At 36.6% G+C, this 21,298-nt stretch overlaps 1 protein-coding gene and 1 pseudogene across 1 annotated transcript; both read left to right on the forward strand.

The window, feature by feature from the left end:
* The first annotated feature begins 5,916 nt into the window (after nucleotides 1-5,916).
* LOC114461648 (mucin-3A-like) lies at nucleotides 5,917-9,845 on the forward strand. Its single transcript, XM_028443888.1, has 3 exons — nucleotides 5,917-6,166; nucleotides 6,350-8,060; nucleotides 9,494-9,845. The coding sequence occupies exons 1-3, from the start codon at nucleotides 5,917-5,919 to the stop codon at nucleotides 9,843-9,845; spliced, it is 2,313 nt and encodes a 770-aa protein (XP_028299689.1).
* Nucleotides 9,846-13,835: 3,990 nt separating this feature from the next.
* LOC114461649 (mucin-5AC-like) lies at nucleotides 13,836-20,739 on the forward strand (annotated as a pseudogene).
* The last annotated feature ends 559 nt before the right edge of the window (nucleotides 20,740-21,298 follow it).

The raw sequence follows: 21,298 nt of genomic DNA on the forward strand, positions 1-21,298 counted from the left end.
TAATCCCTCTGCCTCCTAATGTGGTGCTTTGATCTCACAGCGGGACCAAACTGCACCTTCCACGTCTGCTGGGAATAAGTCTTGGCCCACACCATTCATCGCACCGTGGTGCAACTCCTCCCACCTTTGCTGTTCTCGATACTTTAACATACAGTAACCCTCCCAAGCTGGACTTGGGAGTTTCGCTAGACATTTTTTACCAACCCGTTTTTAAGGTTCTTCCACTGTATAAGTATTGTACATATAAGTTGTGCATGATTGGTATTTGATTTATTTTGCATTTTGGGTTTTTTTTGTTGCTTTGCATGTGTGCTTTGTTTGGATTTGTTCTGTTTGATTCTTCTGTACTAATGGACACGAAATGAGTACTCTTTTAAAGAAATGCTGTGAAATAAAGAACTTTGCTTGTTATAATTAAAGGTTCTGTCTCTGCCCCATGATTGAAGGTAAAACGAGCCTGTCTGCCTTTATGCAAGGTCCAAGGTTTACCCTAGGTGGCGTTGTCACTTAATAACTTAAAGATCCCACTTATTTTGCCACATATATATATGTATATATATATATATATATATATATTACATTACATAGTACATAGTAATGTAACCCTTACTATGGAATTCTTTTTTTAAATTTTGAATTTGACTACTCTTGTTCAAAACTACAAAAAAAAAACATCATAAAATGCACAATCAAATATTTTAGAACAGTAATTAAAGATTATTAATAAATAATACAGGTGGTGGGGGGGTCCTTCTCGCCCCCTGCCTGCTGTCAAGTTTTTTTTAATTTTTTTATTCTATTTATGTAATATGCACTATACCAGGGACAAGGTGACATCTGCTGGTAAATTTTCCTCATTACAATCATTTCAACATTAAAGACCAAACTAATGTTTTTTTCTTTTTTTATGTAACAGTTTTGTCTGGCGTATGTGTCTTTCCTGCTCAATTTCAAATCTTTTGATCGTTCCCCCTTGTTTCTCCTTCCATCCGACGCAATAAAAACCCACAAAAAAAATAGACTTTGGTATTACAGTAATGGTCGATTATGGATTGATTGGATCTGTTAATATAGCAGTTTGTTGAGTGTTGATTGCTTTTATTGTGGTTACAAGTTTTTTCCCCTTCATTCTTATCATGACTTCTATATAAAAGAAGTTGAATTTAGTCTATTCTAGATGGCATTATGGAATTGGGATTTTGTCATCAAATGTGTTGTGATCTCCTCTCTTACTGCACTTGTATTGTTTGGAAATTATAATGAACAGAGAGCACATGTGTCAAACTAATGCCCAGGAGCCAAATCAATTGGGCCGGCAGGAGAAATTTAAAATGACAGAGAAATCATGAATCCTTGTGTGAATGAATATTTGCAGGAGTTGTCTCACAGTTTTCCAGGTGCTTGTATCACATGATTGCAGTCATTTTTTACGTGAAACTGTTGAATAAACTGAAAATGCTTACAAAATCCTTAAATTTTCTTCAAATTATGACATAATATTTTCCTTAATTAAATAGAAATTGGTCACAAAATCTAGGAAACATAAAGTGAAGATCCTGTTGGGACTGATATCACTTATTGCTTGGATATGGTCAGTTTCTTACATTTTTTGTATTTTATGTATACCTACAAACCAGAGCACAATAATGTTGAAATTACTTGTTTTCCTGCATAAAATCTGTGGCCCACTTGAGGTCAAATTGCTCGGTATAAAAAGAAGATAACGGATTGGTATCATCAGTATGTTTTGTATTGTTTGTCTTTATGACTTGTTTTTCCATTGAGTGTGCACCATTTACTCTTTATTCAGCATGTAAACAAAAACATTAGAAAAAACTGAAATCTATTTATAAAAAGAAAACATATTACACCACTAATATTCTACTATGATGTCAAAAAATTAACAGAATAAAAAGTCTATCTATGTCTGAGTGTTTCAACTATTTGAAAAAACTAGAATTAGAGCACTCCTATCACCATGATTAAACATATAATTATCAGACATTTTAATACATTACCTTTTTTATTCTGTCCAAAATTGGGGCCCTAAGAGAATTTGGATCCCTGGGCCCCCAACTCAACCCATCCCTAATGAATCATTGGTACAAAATAATAGCATGCATGCACTTACAATTAACTTGACAACTACCGTTAGTATGAACTAATGTACTGTAAGTTTCGATACAGTAGTTTGGTTGCATGAAAAAGCACTGTTCCTGTTACTTATTAACATGTACACACCGAGATGCACTGTTCATGTTAACACGCTGCCTTTCCTGAGGAAACACGCTCACTAGTGCAAATGAAGCAGGCTGGGGGGGTATTCCATAAAGCGGTAGTTTTCTTTTTAACATTGTGGATACAGAGCATTAAGTGAAAGTCGCTGAGAGGTTGATCTACATTAAAACATCTACTGACGTCTGTAGTAAAGTTCCCTGAATACAAACCTGTTGATAATATAATGGAGGAGATGATAATTTAAATGAATTCTTTTGAGGCTCAATTGTTGTTTATATTGTAATACCGTTTGATCTATACATCACAACTTTGAAATTATGATGGCGTAGTGAATTATGACACCGCTTTTCAAAGTGATGGGTCGTGGGTTCGCGTCCTGCTTCAGTTTTTTTTTATGACATATTTTTTGGACGTGAGGGCTCTCTATGCAGCCATCCTATGCTACTGCCATGTCTCCTCAAACACATTTTATTCATATTATTCCCCACTCGTCACATCACTGAAGCGATAAAGTGATAATGGGACCAACAAGCATGACTAATCATGGGTGATTTTAGAGACTATATAGTCACTGAAGTGGCGTTCATTGTGAACGCACCTTTAGAACAGGCTCATATTCCTCAAACACTGGCTTTTTTCATCCATTAGGTTGAATAAATCACTGTCTTCTGGGTGGTTACCATGGTAGTTTGTGTAATCGTCGAGCCATTGATGATTGCTTTTTATCGCGTGCGTGCACGTCAGTAACCCAAGGTTTACATACTGAGGGTTGATTGACCCACTTCATACTAGCTGTAATGGAATCCGATACTTAGAGTTTCCCATCGCGGGGTATGTTGACTCAGAGTTTATGGATAGACTCAGAGTTTGTTAATCCTCCTTTATTGAATACCCCTCGGATAACAACACAAGTCTTAGTTTTCATTGATTGTTTATGTTTCATTTGGGACTGGGGAGCCAATGAGAAGTCTTGGTGCATGCTCCTCCCACCTATCGTTATATTTTTATTTTTGTAAGTTGTTAACTCGTGCTAATTTTTCCCTACACTATAGTACACACTTTTACCCCCACAAGTTCACTAGTAAACATGGTGAGTCCACCTAGTTTGTTGTAAAATCAGTATTTATTTTTTCACTCTATTTTTTGATGATCATAATCAACAGTAGAAATATTTCATGTAGTTTATTACCATAATTATCAGCCATGTTTGTCTGCTGTGGTGATGTCAGATATGAAGGAAATTATGTCACTGAGACATTTAAATAGGCATGTAGAGAAAAACAGGTCGAGCCGTAGCTGTCAGTAATGACCCACAGAAAAAAAATTTCCCCAACACTAAGTGCTCAAGTGAGGAATTCCCACAAAACTTTCTATGATCAAGAGTTTCCACTTTCATGTGAGAATTGGAAGCAGTGAATGAGAAAAGCTATAGGCAGCATTAGGCAGGTGGTTTTATTTCATTGTGATCCACCAGTTAGAGAAAAGAAAACAACAAAGAAAAAAACATACCATTATATAAATGTAAAACACAGAGCCCATAAAGGGACATAGGGAGAAAAACCCAACATAATACACAAAATAACTCCTAAAACACTCAAATAAGCAGCAAAATGTGCAAAGTACACAAAAACATACAAAAAATTCAAAAGATTTCACAAAATGACTCATAAAACATAAAATGACAACAAAGACAGACACAAAAATCACTTGAACAAACAAAATGACTACAAAAACACCCAAAACAACGAGACATTACAGAAAAGCTCCTAAAACACACAAACTTTTAACAAAATTGCACAAAATGACATGAAAAGACAGAAAACAAATCAATAAAAAAAAGAAAGTACTTAATTTTTTAAACATAGAGGTTGACATTACGCTGTCATTATTATGACGTGACACCTGTCATTAGCATGAATAAGGTGTCATGAAGGCTATCATTAAGTGTCGTTCATTTCCCTAACCTTAAATTACCCTAACCCTAACACTATCTAAGTCTAACCCTAACCCAAAAAACAGCAACATAAGTACAAAAGTGTCATAATTCAGTGAACGACACTTAATGACAACTTATTGACAGCCTTTATGACACCTTTTTATTGCTAATGACAGAAAATGATAATGTAATGTCAACCTTATGTATAAAACCACCAAAAAATAAAGTGTTACCATTTTTTTGATAGTATTTATTGCTTGTTCTTTGTTGCCAGACAAGGAGGACAGTGAATCGCTTGACACCATATTTGTTCTACTTTGTTCCTCATATTATAATATATGTATAAATTCTGCAGACAATTTGTGGTCTGTATTTTTCATCATCACATTATGACCATGTTCTTAATATTTACAGGTTCCCCTTCTGCTGCCACATGTGCATCAAACTGTATAATTCATCCTCTAATATCCACTGATTGTGCATTTTGTGTCACATTAGTCAAGCAGTTAAATCAGGCCATTTTTGCCTCCTGTGACCATGTTACCAGTTTACAGCAATGACTTTATCAGACCACTGTTGACAGTCACATACTTGTTCATATAAGTAGCTAAAACTATTCAAATTCGACCCTTGCAAAACATGTTCAAATCATTAGATGTCGTTTTCCTCAAATTGAAATACCTCCACATAGGGAATACATTTCCTCAAAATGCTCATCAGCCATCATAATGTAATGTAATGTTATGTAATATTTGGTTGGATGTTTTATATGTGCTGTCATGTATACCTTTGCGAAAGGAATGCCAATGAGAGTTTTTACATTAACAAGTTTTATGAAGTAAACTGAGGAAACAATGTTGACTTTTGTCTTTACCAAATGAGAAGGTAACATTTAAAAGAAAAATATTAAAAAAAATACAGCAAACCGGATTAGTATCAGCATTAATTGATCCTGAAAACATGCAGTTTATGTTCCTAATTTCAAGATAAAAATTAGTGGTTGCTTTTAAATTGGAGGCATTTCATGATTTTGCTGATTACACTGAGTACACTGCAAACACTGTGTCTTCAAGTCACCCAAACTTCTGGAAAGTCATCAATTGTTCAGTTAGGAAGCAACACTGATTGTGAATCAATTTCACCTGCTGTTGGTTTCTTAAAGTCATTCCACTAAGAACTGAATAAAGATTTTCAACTGGAATTCTTCCTTTATTGACATCTAAAATGTGTTGTTCAGTGCTTCCTTATAAATATTTTAAAAGAAAGTGCATCACACTTGTGAAGCCCAGATGATATCTAGTTTTTCAGGTTGAACAAAATTCTTTTTTTTTGACACTCCCCATGAAATGCTTGGAAATAACAATCAATCTTATAAGCTTGCATTAATACAGCCTTACAGTAAATACTCAGAACTGTAGGCTACAGACAGCATCGAGGACGGAATACAATCATCATGGATAGAGAAATCATTACTTGGATATTTTTATTTGGATGTTTTGTTCATCCTGTCATGAACGGTAAACTCTATGAAATGTTTTGTTTTCAAATTTAAATTTGGCACTTAGAATATTATATAAAATACAGAGAGCAATATTTATGTAAGTGTGATTAAGTGTTTATTTATAATCTGCTGTATGACTCACCATTCTTCTTTGTTGAATTCTAAAGCTGGACCAGCAACTACGGCTACAACAGCAGGAACAACTGCACTGCCACAATCTACCACAATTTTACCACCAACTATGCCCCCAACTGCAACAACTTTGCCCCCAAAAACTACAATCACTTTATCACCAACTCCTACGACCTCACAGCCAACAGCTGCTACAACTTCACCATCAACTACCACAACTTTCCCGCAAACAACTACAACAAATTCACCACCAACAACGACAACAACTTCAATACCAACAACTTCAACGTCATCTACCACAACATCCCCACTAACTACCACAACTTCCCCACCAACTACAACGACCTCACAGCCAACAAATACTATAACTTCACCTACAACAGCTAATACAACTTTACCATCAACTACTAATGCAACATCACCATCAAAAACAAATACAACCTATCCGTCAACAACTGAATCAACTTCACCGTCAACAACTAAAACAACCTCTCATTCAACAACAAATGCAACTTCATCATCAACAACTACCAAAACATCACCATTAACAACAAATGTAACTTCAACGTCAACAACCGAAAAAACTTCACCGTCAACAACTAAAACAACTTCGCCGTCAACAACTAAAACAACCTCTCAATCAACAACCGAAACAACTTCACCGTCAACAACTAAAACAACCTCTCAATCAACAACCGAAACAACTTCACCGTCAACAACTAAAACAACCTCTCCATCAACAACCGAAACAACTTCACCGTCAACAACTAAAACAACTTTGCCGTCAACAACTAAAACAACCTATCTATCAACAACCGAAACAACTTCACAGTCAACAACTAAAAGAACTTCACCGTCAACAACTAAAACAACCTCTCCATCAACAACCGAAACAACTTCAGCGTCAACAACTAAAACAACTTCGCCGTCAACATCTCCATCAACAACCGAAACAACTTCGCCGTCAACAACTGAAACAACCTCTCCATCAACAACTGAAACAACTTCACCCTCAACAACTAAAACAACCTCTTCATCAACAACTGAAATAACTTCACCTACAACAACTAAAACAACCTCTCCATCAACAACCAAAACAACTTCACCTACAACAACTAAAACAACCTCTCCATCAACAACCGAAACAACTTCACCTACAACAACTAAAACAACCTCTCCATCAACAACCAAAACAACTTCACTGTCAACAACTAAAACAACTTTGCCATCAACAACTAAAACAACCTCTCCTTCAACAACCGAAACAACTTCACCGTCAACAACTAGAACAACCTCTCCATCAACAACCGTAACATCTTCACCGTCAACAACTACAACAACTTCAACGTCAACAACTAAAACAACCTCTCCATCAACAACAGAAACAACTTCAAAGTCAACAACTGAAACAACTTCACCTACAACAACCGAAACAACTTCACCGTCAACAACTGAAACAACCTCTCCATCAACAACTGAAACAAATTCACCTACAACAACTAAAACAACCTCTCATTCAACAACAAATGCAACTTCACTGTCAACAACTTCCAAAACATCACCATTAACAACAAATGTAACTTCACCGTCAACAACTAAAACAACCTCTCCATCAACAACCGAAACAACTTCACCGTCAACAACTGCAACAACCTCTCCATCAACAACCGAAACAACTTCACCGTCAACAACTGAAACAACCTCTCCATCAACAACTGAAACAAATTCACCTACAACAACTAAAACAACCTCTGATTCAACAACAAATGCAACTTCACTATCAACAACTACCAAAACATCACCATTAACAACAAATATAACTTCACCATCAACAACTACAACAACCTCTCCATCAACAACCAAAACAACTTCACCGTCAACAACTGAAACAACCTCTCCATCAACAACTGAAACAACTTCACCTACAACTAAAACAACCCGTCATTCAACAACAAATGCAACTTCACTATCAACAACTACCAAAACATCACCATTAACAACAAATATAACTTCACCATCAACAACTACAACAACCTCTCCATCAACAACCAAAACAACTTTACCGTCAACAACTGAAACAACCTCTCCATCAACAACTGAAACAACTTCACCTACAACTAAAACAACCCGTCATTCAACAACAAATGCAACTTCACTGTCAACAACTACCAAAACATCACCATTAACAACAAATATAACTTCACCGTCAACAACTAAAACAACTTCACCATCAACAACCGAAACAACTTCACCGTCAACAACTGAAACAACCTCTTCATCAACAACTGAATCAACTTCACCTACAACAACTAAAACAACCTCTCATTCAACAACAAATGCAACTTTACTGTCAACAACTACCAAAACATCACCATTAACAACAAATGTAACTTCACCGTCAACAACTAAAACAACTTCACCGTCAACAACTAAAACAACTTTACCGTCAACAACTACCAAAACATCACCATTAAAAACGAATACAGGTATATCACCAAAAACTACTATAACTTTTAAACCAACGAACACTACCACTTTAATGGCTGAGTCAACAAGTCCAAGTATATACTTGTATCTGATCTAAATTTGCCTGGCCCCGACCATTGCAACGCAGCAGATATAATTCTACTTATTTCCGTGAATGCTGACTCAGCATGATTTTCTTTGAAGTACCTTGTTTACGTTTCCCAAAAAATAATCAAATCAAGCTTCATTACATTTTTACCAAACTATTTTAAACTGCATTATAAAATTAACTTCAACAACTATAGTTTACATAGTTTACAGTTCCTTTCTTGACGCATTATTTCAATGTGTTATTTTCCTTTATTCCAAGCACCCAATCTGCCAATTCTATATTAAAGCTTCTTTTAAAAACACTGGACTTTATATATATATTACTTATTCATATACTGGATACTGTATATATATGTATATATAGTTATTTATTTCCAATTCACTTGTACCTGTACACATTAATGAAATTAACTTTATTTTATGTCCACAGGCTCTAAGGTATTCACTATTGTTGGTCTACAGATAGAGATAGCTTCCACAAAGGATGTTGGTGATGAAGAAATTAAGATTTTTATACAAGAGGTTGGTAAAAGTGGCTTTTTTTCTTTCTTTCTTTTTTTTTAAGATTTTAGTTTTAAAAAGATGATTAACACTGTTTTTGTTTTCTTCTTTTCTAGTTTATTGGTGATATCCTAGGAAAAGATGCCCACACATTTGTTGTCAGTGTTACAAATGCTACAACAAATATACAGGGTGTGTAAGATGTTCAAGTTTACAGAAGCTGCTCGAGGAACTGCTTTGTTTATTCGTCTCATTAACTCCCCTCCTTTTTGACACTCCCCATGAAATGCTTGGAAATAACAATCAATCTTATAAGCTTGCATTAATACAGCCTTACAGTAAATACTCAGAACTGTAGGCTACAGACAGCATCAAGGACGGAATACAATCATCATGGATAGAGATATCATTACTTGGATATTTTTATTTGGATGTTTTGTTCATCCTGTCATGAACGGTCAACTCTATGAAATGTTTTGTTTTCAAATTTAAATTTGGCACTTAGAATATTATATAAAATACAGAGAGCAATATTTATGTAAGTGTGATTAAGTGTTTATTTATAATCTGCTGTATGACTCACCATTCTTCTTTGTTGAATTCTAAAGCTGGACCAGCAACTACGGCTACAACAGCAGGAACAACTGCACTGCCACAATCTACCACAATTTTACCACCAACTATGCCCCCAACTGCAACAACTTTGCCCCCAAAAACTACAATCACTTTATCACCAACTCCTACGACCTCACAGCCAACAGCTGCTACAACTTCACCATCAACTACCACAACTTTCCCGCAAACAACTACAACAAATTCACCACCAACAACGACAACAACTTCAATACCAACAACTTCAACGTCATCTACCACAACATCCCCACTAACTACCACAACTTCCCCACCAACTACAACGACCTCACAGCCAACAAATACTATAACTTCACCGTCAACAACTAAAACAACTTCACCATCAACAACCGAAACAACTTCACCGTCAACAACTGAAACAACCTCTCCATCAACAACTGAAACAACTTCACCTACAACAACTAAAACAACCGCTCATTCAACAACAAATGCAACTTCACTGTCAACAACTACCAAAACATCACCATTAACCACAAATATAACTTCACCGTCAACAACTAAAACTACTTCACCATCAACAACCGAAACAACTTCACCGTCAACAACTGAAAAAACCTCTTCATCAACAACTGAAATAACTTCGCCTACAACAACTAAAACAACCTTTCCATCAACAACTAAAACAACTTCAGCGTCAACAACTAAAACAACTTTGCCGTCAACAACTAAAACAACCTATCTATCAACAACTGAAACAACCTCTCCATCAACAACAGAAACAACTTCACCTACAACAACTAAAACAACCTCTCATTCAACAACAATTACAACTTCACTGTCAACAACTTCCAAAACATCACCATTAACAACAAATATAACTTCACCGTCAACAACTAAAACAACCTCTCCATCAACAACCGAAACAACTTCACCGTCAACAACTGCAACAACCTCTCCATCAACAACCGAAACAACTTCACCGTCAACAACTGAAACAACCTCTCCATCAACAACTGAAACAAATTCACCTACAACAACTAAAACAACCTCTGATTCAACAACAAATGCAACTTCACTGTCAACAACTACAAAAACATCACCATTAACAACAAATATAACTTCACCATCAACAACTACAACAACCTCTCCATCAACAACCGAAACAACTTCACCGTCAACAACTGAAACAACCTCTCCATCAACAACTGAAACAACTTCACCTACAACAACTAAAACAACCGCTCATTCAACAACAAATGCAACTTCACTGTCAACAACTACCAAAACATCACCATTAACAACAAATATAACTTCACCGTCAACAACTAAAACAACTTTACCATCAACAACCGAAACAACGTCACCGTCAACAACTGAAACAACCTCTTCATCAACAACTGAATCAACTTCACCTACAACAACTAAAACAACCGCTCATTCAACAACAAATGCAACTTCACTGTCAACAACTACCAAAACATCACCATTAACCACAAATATAACTTCACCGTCAACAACTAAAACAACTTCACCATCAACAACCGAAACAACTTCACCGTCAACAACTGAAACAACCTCTCCATCAACAACTGAAACAACTTCACCGTCAACAACTAAAACAACCTCTTCATCAACAACTGAAATAACTTCACCTACAACAACTAAAACAACCGCTCATTCAACAACAAATGCAACTTCACTGTCAACAACTACCAAAACATCACCATTAACAACAAATATAACTTCATCGTCAACAACTAAAACAACTTCACCATCAACAACTGAAACAACCTCTCCATCAACAACTGAAACAACTTCACCTACAACAACCAAAACAACCGCTCATTCAACAACAAATGCAACTTCACTGTCAACAACTACCAAAACATCACCATTAACAACAAATATAACTTCACCGTCAACAACTAAAACAACTTCACCATCAACAACCGAAACAACTTCACCGTCAACAACTGAAACAACCTCTTCATCAACAACTGAATCAACTTCACCTACAACAACTAAAACAACCGCTCATTCAACAACAAATGCAACTTCACTGTCAACAACTACCAAAACATCACCAATAACCACAAATATAACTTCACCGTCAACAACTAAAACAACTTCACCATCAACAACCGAAACAACTTCACCGTCAACAACTGAAACAACCTCTCCATCAACAACTGAAACAACTTCACCGTCAACAACTAAAACAACCTCTTCATCAACAACTGAAATAACTTCACCTACAACAACTAAAACAACCGCTCATTCAACAACAAATGCAACTTCACTGTCAACAACTACCAAAACATCACCATTAACAACAAATATAACTTCATCGTCAACAACTAAAACAACTTCACCGTCAACAACTGAAACAACCTCTCCATCAACAACTGAAACAACTTCACCTACAACAACCAAAACAACCGCTCATTCAACAACAAATGCAACTTCACTGTCAACAACTACCAAAACATCACCATTAACAACAAATATAACTTCACCATCAACAACCGAAACAACTTCACCGTCAACAACTGAAACAACCTCTTCATCAACAACTGAATCAACTTCACCTACAACAACTAAAACAACCGCTCATTCAACAACAAATGCAACTTCACTGTCAACAACTACCAAAACATCACCATTAACAACAAATATAACTTCACCGTCAACAACTAAAACAACTTCACCGTCAACAACTGAAACAACCTCTCCATCAACAACTGAAACAACTTCACCTACAACAACCAAAACAACCGCTCATTCAACAACAAATGCAACTTCACTGTCAACAACTACCAAAACATCACCATTAACAACAAATATAACTTCACCGTCAACAACTAAAACAACTTCACCATCAACAACCGAAACAACTTCACCGTCAACAACTGAAACAACCTCTTCATCAACAACTGAATCAACTTCACCTACAACAACTAAAACAACCGCTCATTCAACAACAAATGCAACTTCACTGTCAACAACTACCAAAACATCACCATTAACAACAAATATAACTTCATCGTCAACAACTAAAACAACTTCACCGTCAACAACTGAAACAACCTCTCCATCAACAACTGAAACAACTTCACCTACAACAACCAAAACAACCGCTCATTCAACAACAAATGCAACTTCACTGTCAACAACTACCAAAACATCACCATTAACAACAAATATAACTTCACCGTCAACAACTAAAACAACTTCACCGTCAACAACTGAAACAACTTCACCATCAACAACCGAAACAACTTCACCGTCAACAACTGAAACAACCTCTTCATCAACAACTGAATCAACTTCACCTACAACAACTAAAACAACCGCTCATTCAACAACAAATGCAACTTCACTGTCAACAACTACCAAAACATCACCAATAACCACAAATATAACTTCACCGTCAACAACTAAAACAACTTCACCATCAACAACCGAAACAACTTCACCGTCAACAACTGAAACAACCTCTCCATCAACAACTGAAACAACTTCACCTACAACAACTAAAACAACCGCTCATTCAACACAAATGCAACTTCACTGTCAACAACTACCAAAACATCACCATTAACCACAAATATAACTTCACCGTCAACAACTAAAACTACTTCACCATCAACAACCGAAACAACTTCACCGTCAACAACTGAAACAACCTCTTCATCAACAACTGAAATAACTTCGCCTACAACAGCTAAAATAACCTTTCCATCAACAACTAAAACAACTTCAGCGTCAACAACTAAAACAACTTTGCCGTCAACAACTAAAACAACCTATCTATCAACAACTGAAACAACCTCTCCATCAACAACAGAAACAACTTCACCTACAACAACTAAAACAACCTCTCATTCAACAACAAATACAACTTCACTGTCAACAACTTCCAAAACATCACCATTAACAACAAATATAACTTCACCGTCAACAACTAAAACAACCTCTCCATCAACAACCGAAACAACTTCACCGTCAACAACTGCAACAACCTCTCCATCAACAACTGAAACAACTTCACCTACAACAACTAAAACAACCTCTCATTCAACAACAAATGCAACTTCACTATCAACAACTACCAAAACATCACCATTAACAACAAATATAACTTCACCATCAACAACTACAACAACCTCTCCATCAACAACCGAAACAACTTCACCGTCAACAACTGAAACAACCTCTCCATCAACAACTGAAACAACTTCACCTACAACAACTAAAACAACCGCTCATTCAACAACAAATGCAACTTCACTGTCAACAACTACCAAAACATCACCATTAACAACAAATATAACTTCACCGTCAACAACTAAAACAACTTCACCATCAACAACCGAAACAACGTCAACGTCAACAACTGAAACAACCTCTTCATCAACAACTGAATCAACTTCACCTACAACAACTAAAACAACCGCTCATTCAACAACAAATGCAACTTCACTGTCAACAACTACCAAAACATCACCATTAACCACAAATATAACTTCACCGTCAACAACTAAAACAACTTCACCATCAACAACCGAAACAACTTCACCATCAACAACTGAAACAACCTCTTCATCAACAACTGAAATAACTTCACCTACAACAACTAAAACAACCTCTCCATCAACAACCAAAACAACTTCACCTACAACAACTAAAACAACCTCTCCATCAACAACCGAAACAACTTCACCTACAACAACTAAAACAACCTCTCCATCAACAACCGAAACAACTTCACTGTCAACAACTAAAACAACTTTGCCATCAACAACTAAAACAACCTCTCCTTCAACAACCGAAACAACTTCACCGTCAACAACTAGAACAACCTCTCCATCAACAACCGTAACATCTTCACCGTCAACAACTACAACAACCTCTCCATCAACAACCAAAACAACTTCACTGTCAACAACTACAACAACCTCTCCATCAACAACCAAAACAACTTCACCTACAACAACTAAAACAACCTCTCCATCAACAACCGAAACAACTTCACCATCAACAACTAAAACAACGTCACCGTCAACAACTAAAACAACCTCTCCATCAACAACAGAAACAACTTCAAAGTCAACAACTGAAACAACTTCACCTACAACAACCGAAACATCTTCACTGTCAACAACTGAAACAACCTCTCCATCAACAACTGAAACAACTTCACCTACAACAACTAAAACAACCTCTCATTCAACAACAAATGCAACTTCACTATCAACAACTACCAAAACATCACCATTAACAACATATATAACTTCACCATCAACAACTACAACAACTTCTCCATCAACAACTGAAACCACCTCTCCATCAACAACTGAAACAACTTCACCTACAACAACTAAAACAACCGCTCATTCAACAACAAATGCAACTTCACTGTCAACAACTACCAAAACATCACCATTAACAACAAATATAACTTCACCGTCAACAACTAAAACAACTTCACCGTCAACAACTGAAACAACTTCACCATCAACAACCGAAACAACTTCACCGTCAACAACTGAAACAACCTCTTCATCAACAACTGAATCAACTTCACCTACAACAACTAAAACAACCGCTCATTCAACAACAAATGCAACTTCACTGTCAACAACTACCAAAACATCACCAATAACCACAAATATAACTTCACGGTCAACAACTAAAACAACTTCACCATCAACAACCGAAACAACTTCACCGTCAACAACTGAAACAACCTCTCCATCAACAACTGAAACAACTTCACCTACAACAACTAAAACAACCGCTCATTCAACAACAAATGCAACTTCACTGTCAACAACTACCAAAACATCACCATTAACCACAAATATAACTTCACCGTCAACAACTAAAACTACTTCACCATCAACAACCGAAACAACTTCACCATCAACAACTGAAACAACCTCTTCATCAACAACTGAAATAACTTCGCCTACAACAACTAAAACAACCTTTCCATCAACAACTAAAACAACTTCAGCGTCAACAACTAAAACAACTTTGCCGTCAACAACTAAAACAACCTATCTATCAACAACTGAAACAACCTCTCCATCAACAACAGAAACAACTTCACCTACAACAACTAAAACAACCTCTCATTCAACAACAAATACAACTTCACCGTCAACAACTGAAACAACCTCTCCATCAACAACCGAAACAACTTCACCGTCAACAACTGCAACAACCTCTCCATCAACAACCGAAACAACTTCACCGTCAACAACTGAAACAACCTCTCCATCAACAACTGAAACAACTTCACCTACAACAACTAAAACAACCTCTGATTCAACAACAAATGCAACTTCACTGTCAACAACTACCAAAACATCACCATTAACAACAAATATAACTTCACCATCAACAACTACAACAACCTCTCTATCAACAACCGAAACAACTTCACCGTCAACAACTGAAACAACCTCTCCATCAACAACTGAAACAACTTCACCTACAACAACTAAAACAACCGCTCATTCAACAACAAATGCAACTTCACTGTCAACAACTACCAAAACATCACCATTAACAACAAATATAACTTCACCGTCAACAACTAAAACAACTTCACCTACAACAACTAAAACAACCGCTCATTCAACAACAAATGCAACTTCACTGTCAACAACTACCAAAACATCACCATTAACAACAAATATAACTTCACCGTCAACAACTAAAACAACTTCACCGTCAACAACTGAAAAAACCTCTTCATCAACAACTAAATCAACTTCACCTACAACAACTAAAACAACCGCTCATTCAACAACCGAAACAACTTCACTGTCAACAACTACCAAAACATCACCATTAACCACAAATATAACTTCACCGTCAACAACTAAAACAACTTCACCATCAACAACCGAAACAACTTCACCGTCAACAACTGCAACAACCTCTCCATCAACAACTGAAACAACTTCACCGTCAACAACTGAAACAACCTCAACATCAACAACTGAAACAAATTCACCTACAACAACTAAAACAACCTCTGATTCAACAACAAATGCAACTTCACTGTCAACAACTACCAAAACATCACCATTAACAACAAATATAACTTCACCATCAACAACTACAACAACCTCTCCATCAACAACCGAAACAACTTCACCGTCAACAACTGAAACAACCTCTCCATCAACAACTGAAACAACTTCACCTACAACAACTAAAACAACCGCTCATTCAACAACAAATGCAACTTCACTGTCAACAACTACCAAAACATCACCATTAACAACAAATATAACTTCACCGTCAACAACTAAAACAACTTCACCGTCAACAACTGAAAAAACCTCTTCATCAACAACTAAATCAACTTCACCTACAACAACTACAACAACCTCTCATTCAACAACAAATGCAACTTCACTGTCAACAACTACCAAAACATCACCATTAACAACAAATATAACTTCACCGTCAACAACTAAAACTACTTCACCATCAACAACCGAAACAACTTCACCATCAACAACTGAAACAACCTCTTCATCAACAACTGAAATAACTTCGCCTACAACAACTAAAACAACCTTTCCATCAACAACTAAAACAACTTCAGCGTCAACAACTAAAACAACTTCACCTACAACAACTAAAACAACCTATCTATCAACAACTGAAACAACCTCTCCATCAACAACAGAAACAACTTCACCTACAACAACTAAAACAACCTCTCATTCAACAACAAATACAACTTCACCGTCAACAACTGAAACAACCTCTCCATCAACAACCGAAACAACTTCACCGTCAACAACTGCAACAACCTCTCCATCAACAACCGAAACAACTTCACCGTCAACAACTGAAACAACCTCTCCATCAACAACTGAAACAACTTCACCTACAACTAAAACAACCTCTGATTCAACAACAAATGCAACTTCACTGTCAACAACTACCAAAACATCACCATTAACAACAAATATAACTTCACCATCAACAACTACAACAACCTCTCTATCAACAACCGAAACAACTTCACCGTCAACAACTGAAACAACCTCTCCATCAACAACTGAAACAACTTCACCTACAACAACTAAAACAACCGCTCATTCAACAACAAATGCAACTTCACTGTCAACAACTACCAAAACATCACCATTAACAACAAATATAACTTCACCGTCAACAACTAAAACAACTTCACCGTCAACAACTGAAAAAACCTCTTCATCAACAACTAAATCAACTTCACCTACAACAACTAAAACAACCGCTCATTCAACAACAAATGCAACTTCACTGTCAACAACTACCAAAACATCACCATTAACAACAAATATAACTTCACCGTCAACAACTAAAACAACTTCACCGTCAACAACTGAAAAAACCTCTTCATCAACAACTAAATCAACTTCACCTACAACAACTAAAACAACCGCTCATTCAACAACAAATGCAACTTCACTGTCAACAACTACCAAAACATCACCATTAACCACAAATATAACTTCACCGTCAACAACTAAAACAACTTCGCCATCAACAACCGAAACAACTTCACCGTCAACAACTGCAACAACCTCTCCATCAACAACTGAAACAACTTCACCGTCAACAACTGAAACAACCTCAACATCAACAACTGAAACAAATTCACCTACAACAACTAAAACAACCTCTGATTCAACAACAAATGCAACTTCACTGTCAACAACTACCAAAACATCACCATTAACAACAAATATAACTTCACCATCAACAACTACAACAACCTCTCCATCAACAACCGAAACAACTTCACCGTCAACAACTGAAACAACCTCTCCATCAACAACTGAAACAACTTCACCTACAACAACTAAAACAACCGCTCATTCAACAACAAATGCAACTTCACTGTCAACAACTACCAAAACATCACCATTAACAACAAATATAACTTCACCGTCAACAACTAAAACAACTTCACCGTCAACAACTGAAAAAACCTCTTCATCAACAACTAAATCAACTTCACCTACAACAACTAAAACAACCGCTCATTCAACAACAAATGCAACTTCACTGTCAACAACTACCAAAACATCACCATTAACCACAAATATAACTTCACCGTCAACAACTAAAACAACTTCACCATCAACAACCGAAACAACTTCACCGTCAACAACTGAAACAACCTCTCCATCAACAACTGAAACAACTTCACCTACAACAACTAAAACAACCTCTCATTCAACAACAAATGCAACTTCACTGTCAACAATTACCAAAACATCACCATTAACCACAAATATAACTTCACCGTCAAAGAACTAAAACAACTTCACCATCAACAACCGAAACAACTTCACCGTCAACAACTGCAACAACCTCTCCATCAACAACCGAAACAACTTCACCGTCAACAACTGAAACAACCTCTCCATCAACAACTGAAACAAATTCACCTACAACAACTAAAACAACCTCTGATTCAACAACAAATGCAACTTCACTGTCAACAACTACCAAAACATCACCATTAACCACAAATATAACTTCACCGTCAACAACTAAAACAACTTCACCATCAACAACCGAAACAACTTCACCGTCAACAACTGAAACAACTTCACCTACAACAACTAAAACAACCTCTCATTCAACAACAAATGCAACTTCACTGTCAACAATTACCAAAACATCACCATTAACCACAAATATAACTTCACCGTCAAAGAACTAAAACAACTTCACCATCAACAACCGAAACAACTTCACCGTCAACAACTGCAACAACCTCTCCATCAACAACCGAAACAACTTCACCGTCAACAACTGAAACAACCTCTCCATCAACAACTGAAACAACTTCACCTACAACAACTAAAACAACCGCTCATTCAACAACAAATGCAACTTAACTGTCAACAACTACCAAAACATCACCATTAACAACAAATATAACTTCACCGTCAACAACTAAAACAACTTCACCATCAACAACCGAAACAACGTCACCGTCAACAACTGAAACAACCTCTTCATCAACAACTGAATCAACTTCACCTACAACAACTAAAACAACCGCTCATTCAACAACAAATGCAACTTCACTGTCAACAACTACCAAAACATCACCATTAACCACATATATAACTTCACCGTCAACAACTAAAACAACTTCACCATCAACAACCGAAACAACTTCACCATCAACAACTGAAACAACCTCTCCATCAACAACTGAAACAACTTCACCTACAACTACTAAAACAACCTCTCATTCAACAACAAATGCAACTTCACTATCAACAACTACCAAAACATCACCATTAACAACAAATATAACTTCACCATCAACAACTACAACAACCTCTCCATCAACAACCGAAACAACTTCACCGTCAACAACTGAAACAACCTCTCCATCAACAACTGAAACAACTTCACCTACAACAACTAAAACAACCGCTCATTCAACAACAAATGCAACTTCACTGTCAACAACTACCAAAACATCACCATTAACAACAAATATAACTTCACCGTCAACAACTAAAACAACTTCACCATCAACAACCGAAACAACGTCAACGTCAACAACTGAAACAACCTCTTCATCAACAACTGAATCAACTTCACCTACAACAACTAAAACAACCGCTCATTCAACAACAAATGCAACTTCACTGTCAACAACTACCAAAACATCACCATTAACCACAAATATAACTTCACCGTCAACAACTAAAACAACTTCACCATCAACAACCGAAACAACTTCACCATCAACAACTGAAACAACCTCTCCATCAACAACTGAAACAACTTCACCGTCAACAACTAAAACAACCTCTTCATCAACAACTGAAATAACTTCACCTACAACAACTAAAACAACCTCTCCATCAACAACCAAAACAACTTCACCTACAACAACTAAAACAACCTCTCCATCAACAACCGAAACAACTTCACCTACAACAACTAAAACAACCTCTCCATCAACAACCGAAACAACTTCACTGTCAACAACTAAAACAACTTTGCCATCAACAACTAAAACAACCTCTCCTTCAACAACCGAAACAACTTCACCGTCAACAACTAGAACAACCTCTCCATCAACAACCGTAACATCTTCACCGTCAACAACTACAACAACCTCTCCATCAACAACCAAAACAACTTCACTGTCAACAACTACAACAACCTCTCCATCAACAACCAAAACAACTTCACCTACAACAACTAAAACAACCTCTCCATCAACAACCGAAACAACTTCACCGTCAACAACTGAAACAACCTCTCCATCAACAACTGAAACAACTTCACCTACAACTAAAACAACCCGTCATTCAACAACAAATGCAACTTCACTATCAACAACTACCAAAACATCACCATTAACAACAAATATAACTTCACCATCAACAACTACAACAACCTCTCCATCAACAACCAAAACAACTTTACCGTCAACAACTGAAACAACCTCTCCATCAAAAACTGAAACAACTTCACCTACAACTAAAACAACCCGTCATTCAACAACAAATGCAACTTCACTGTCAACAACTACCAAAACATCACCATTAACAACAAATATAACTTCACCGTCAACAACTAAAACAACTTCACCATCAACAACCGAAACAACTTCACCGTCAACAACTGAAACAACCTCTTCATCAACAACTGAATCAACTTCACCTACAACAACTAAAACAACCTCTCATTCAACAACAAATGCAACTTTACTGTCAACAACTACCAAAACATCACCATTAACAACAAATGTAACTTCACCG

This window comes from Gouania willdenowi, chromosome 4 (genome assembly GCF_900634775.1).
Source record: "Gouania willdenowi chromosome 4, fGouWil2.1, whole genome shotgun sequence".
NCBI classification, from domain to species: Eukaryota; Metazoa; Chordata; class Actinopteri; order Blenniiformes; family Gobiesocidae; genus Gouania; species Gouania willdenowi.

What these genes read in the sequence shown, in the direction of transcription:
- LOC114461648 (XM_028443888.1), top strand. Translation starts at nt 5,917, where the DNA reads ATGCCCCCAACTGCAACAACTTTGCCCCCAAAAACTACAATCACTTTA. An exon ending in AACGACCTCACAGCCAACAA is followed by an intron (nt 6,167 to 6,349) that starts ATACTATAACTT and finishes CCAAAACATCAC; the next exon opens with CATTAACAACAAATGTAACT. An exon ending in ACAACCGAAACAACTTCACC is followed by an intron (nt 8,061 to 9,493) that starts GTCAACAACTGA and finishes TGAATTCTAAAG; the next exon opens with CTGGACCAGCAACTACGGCT.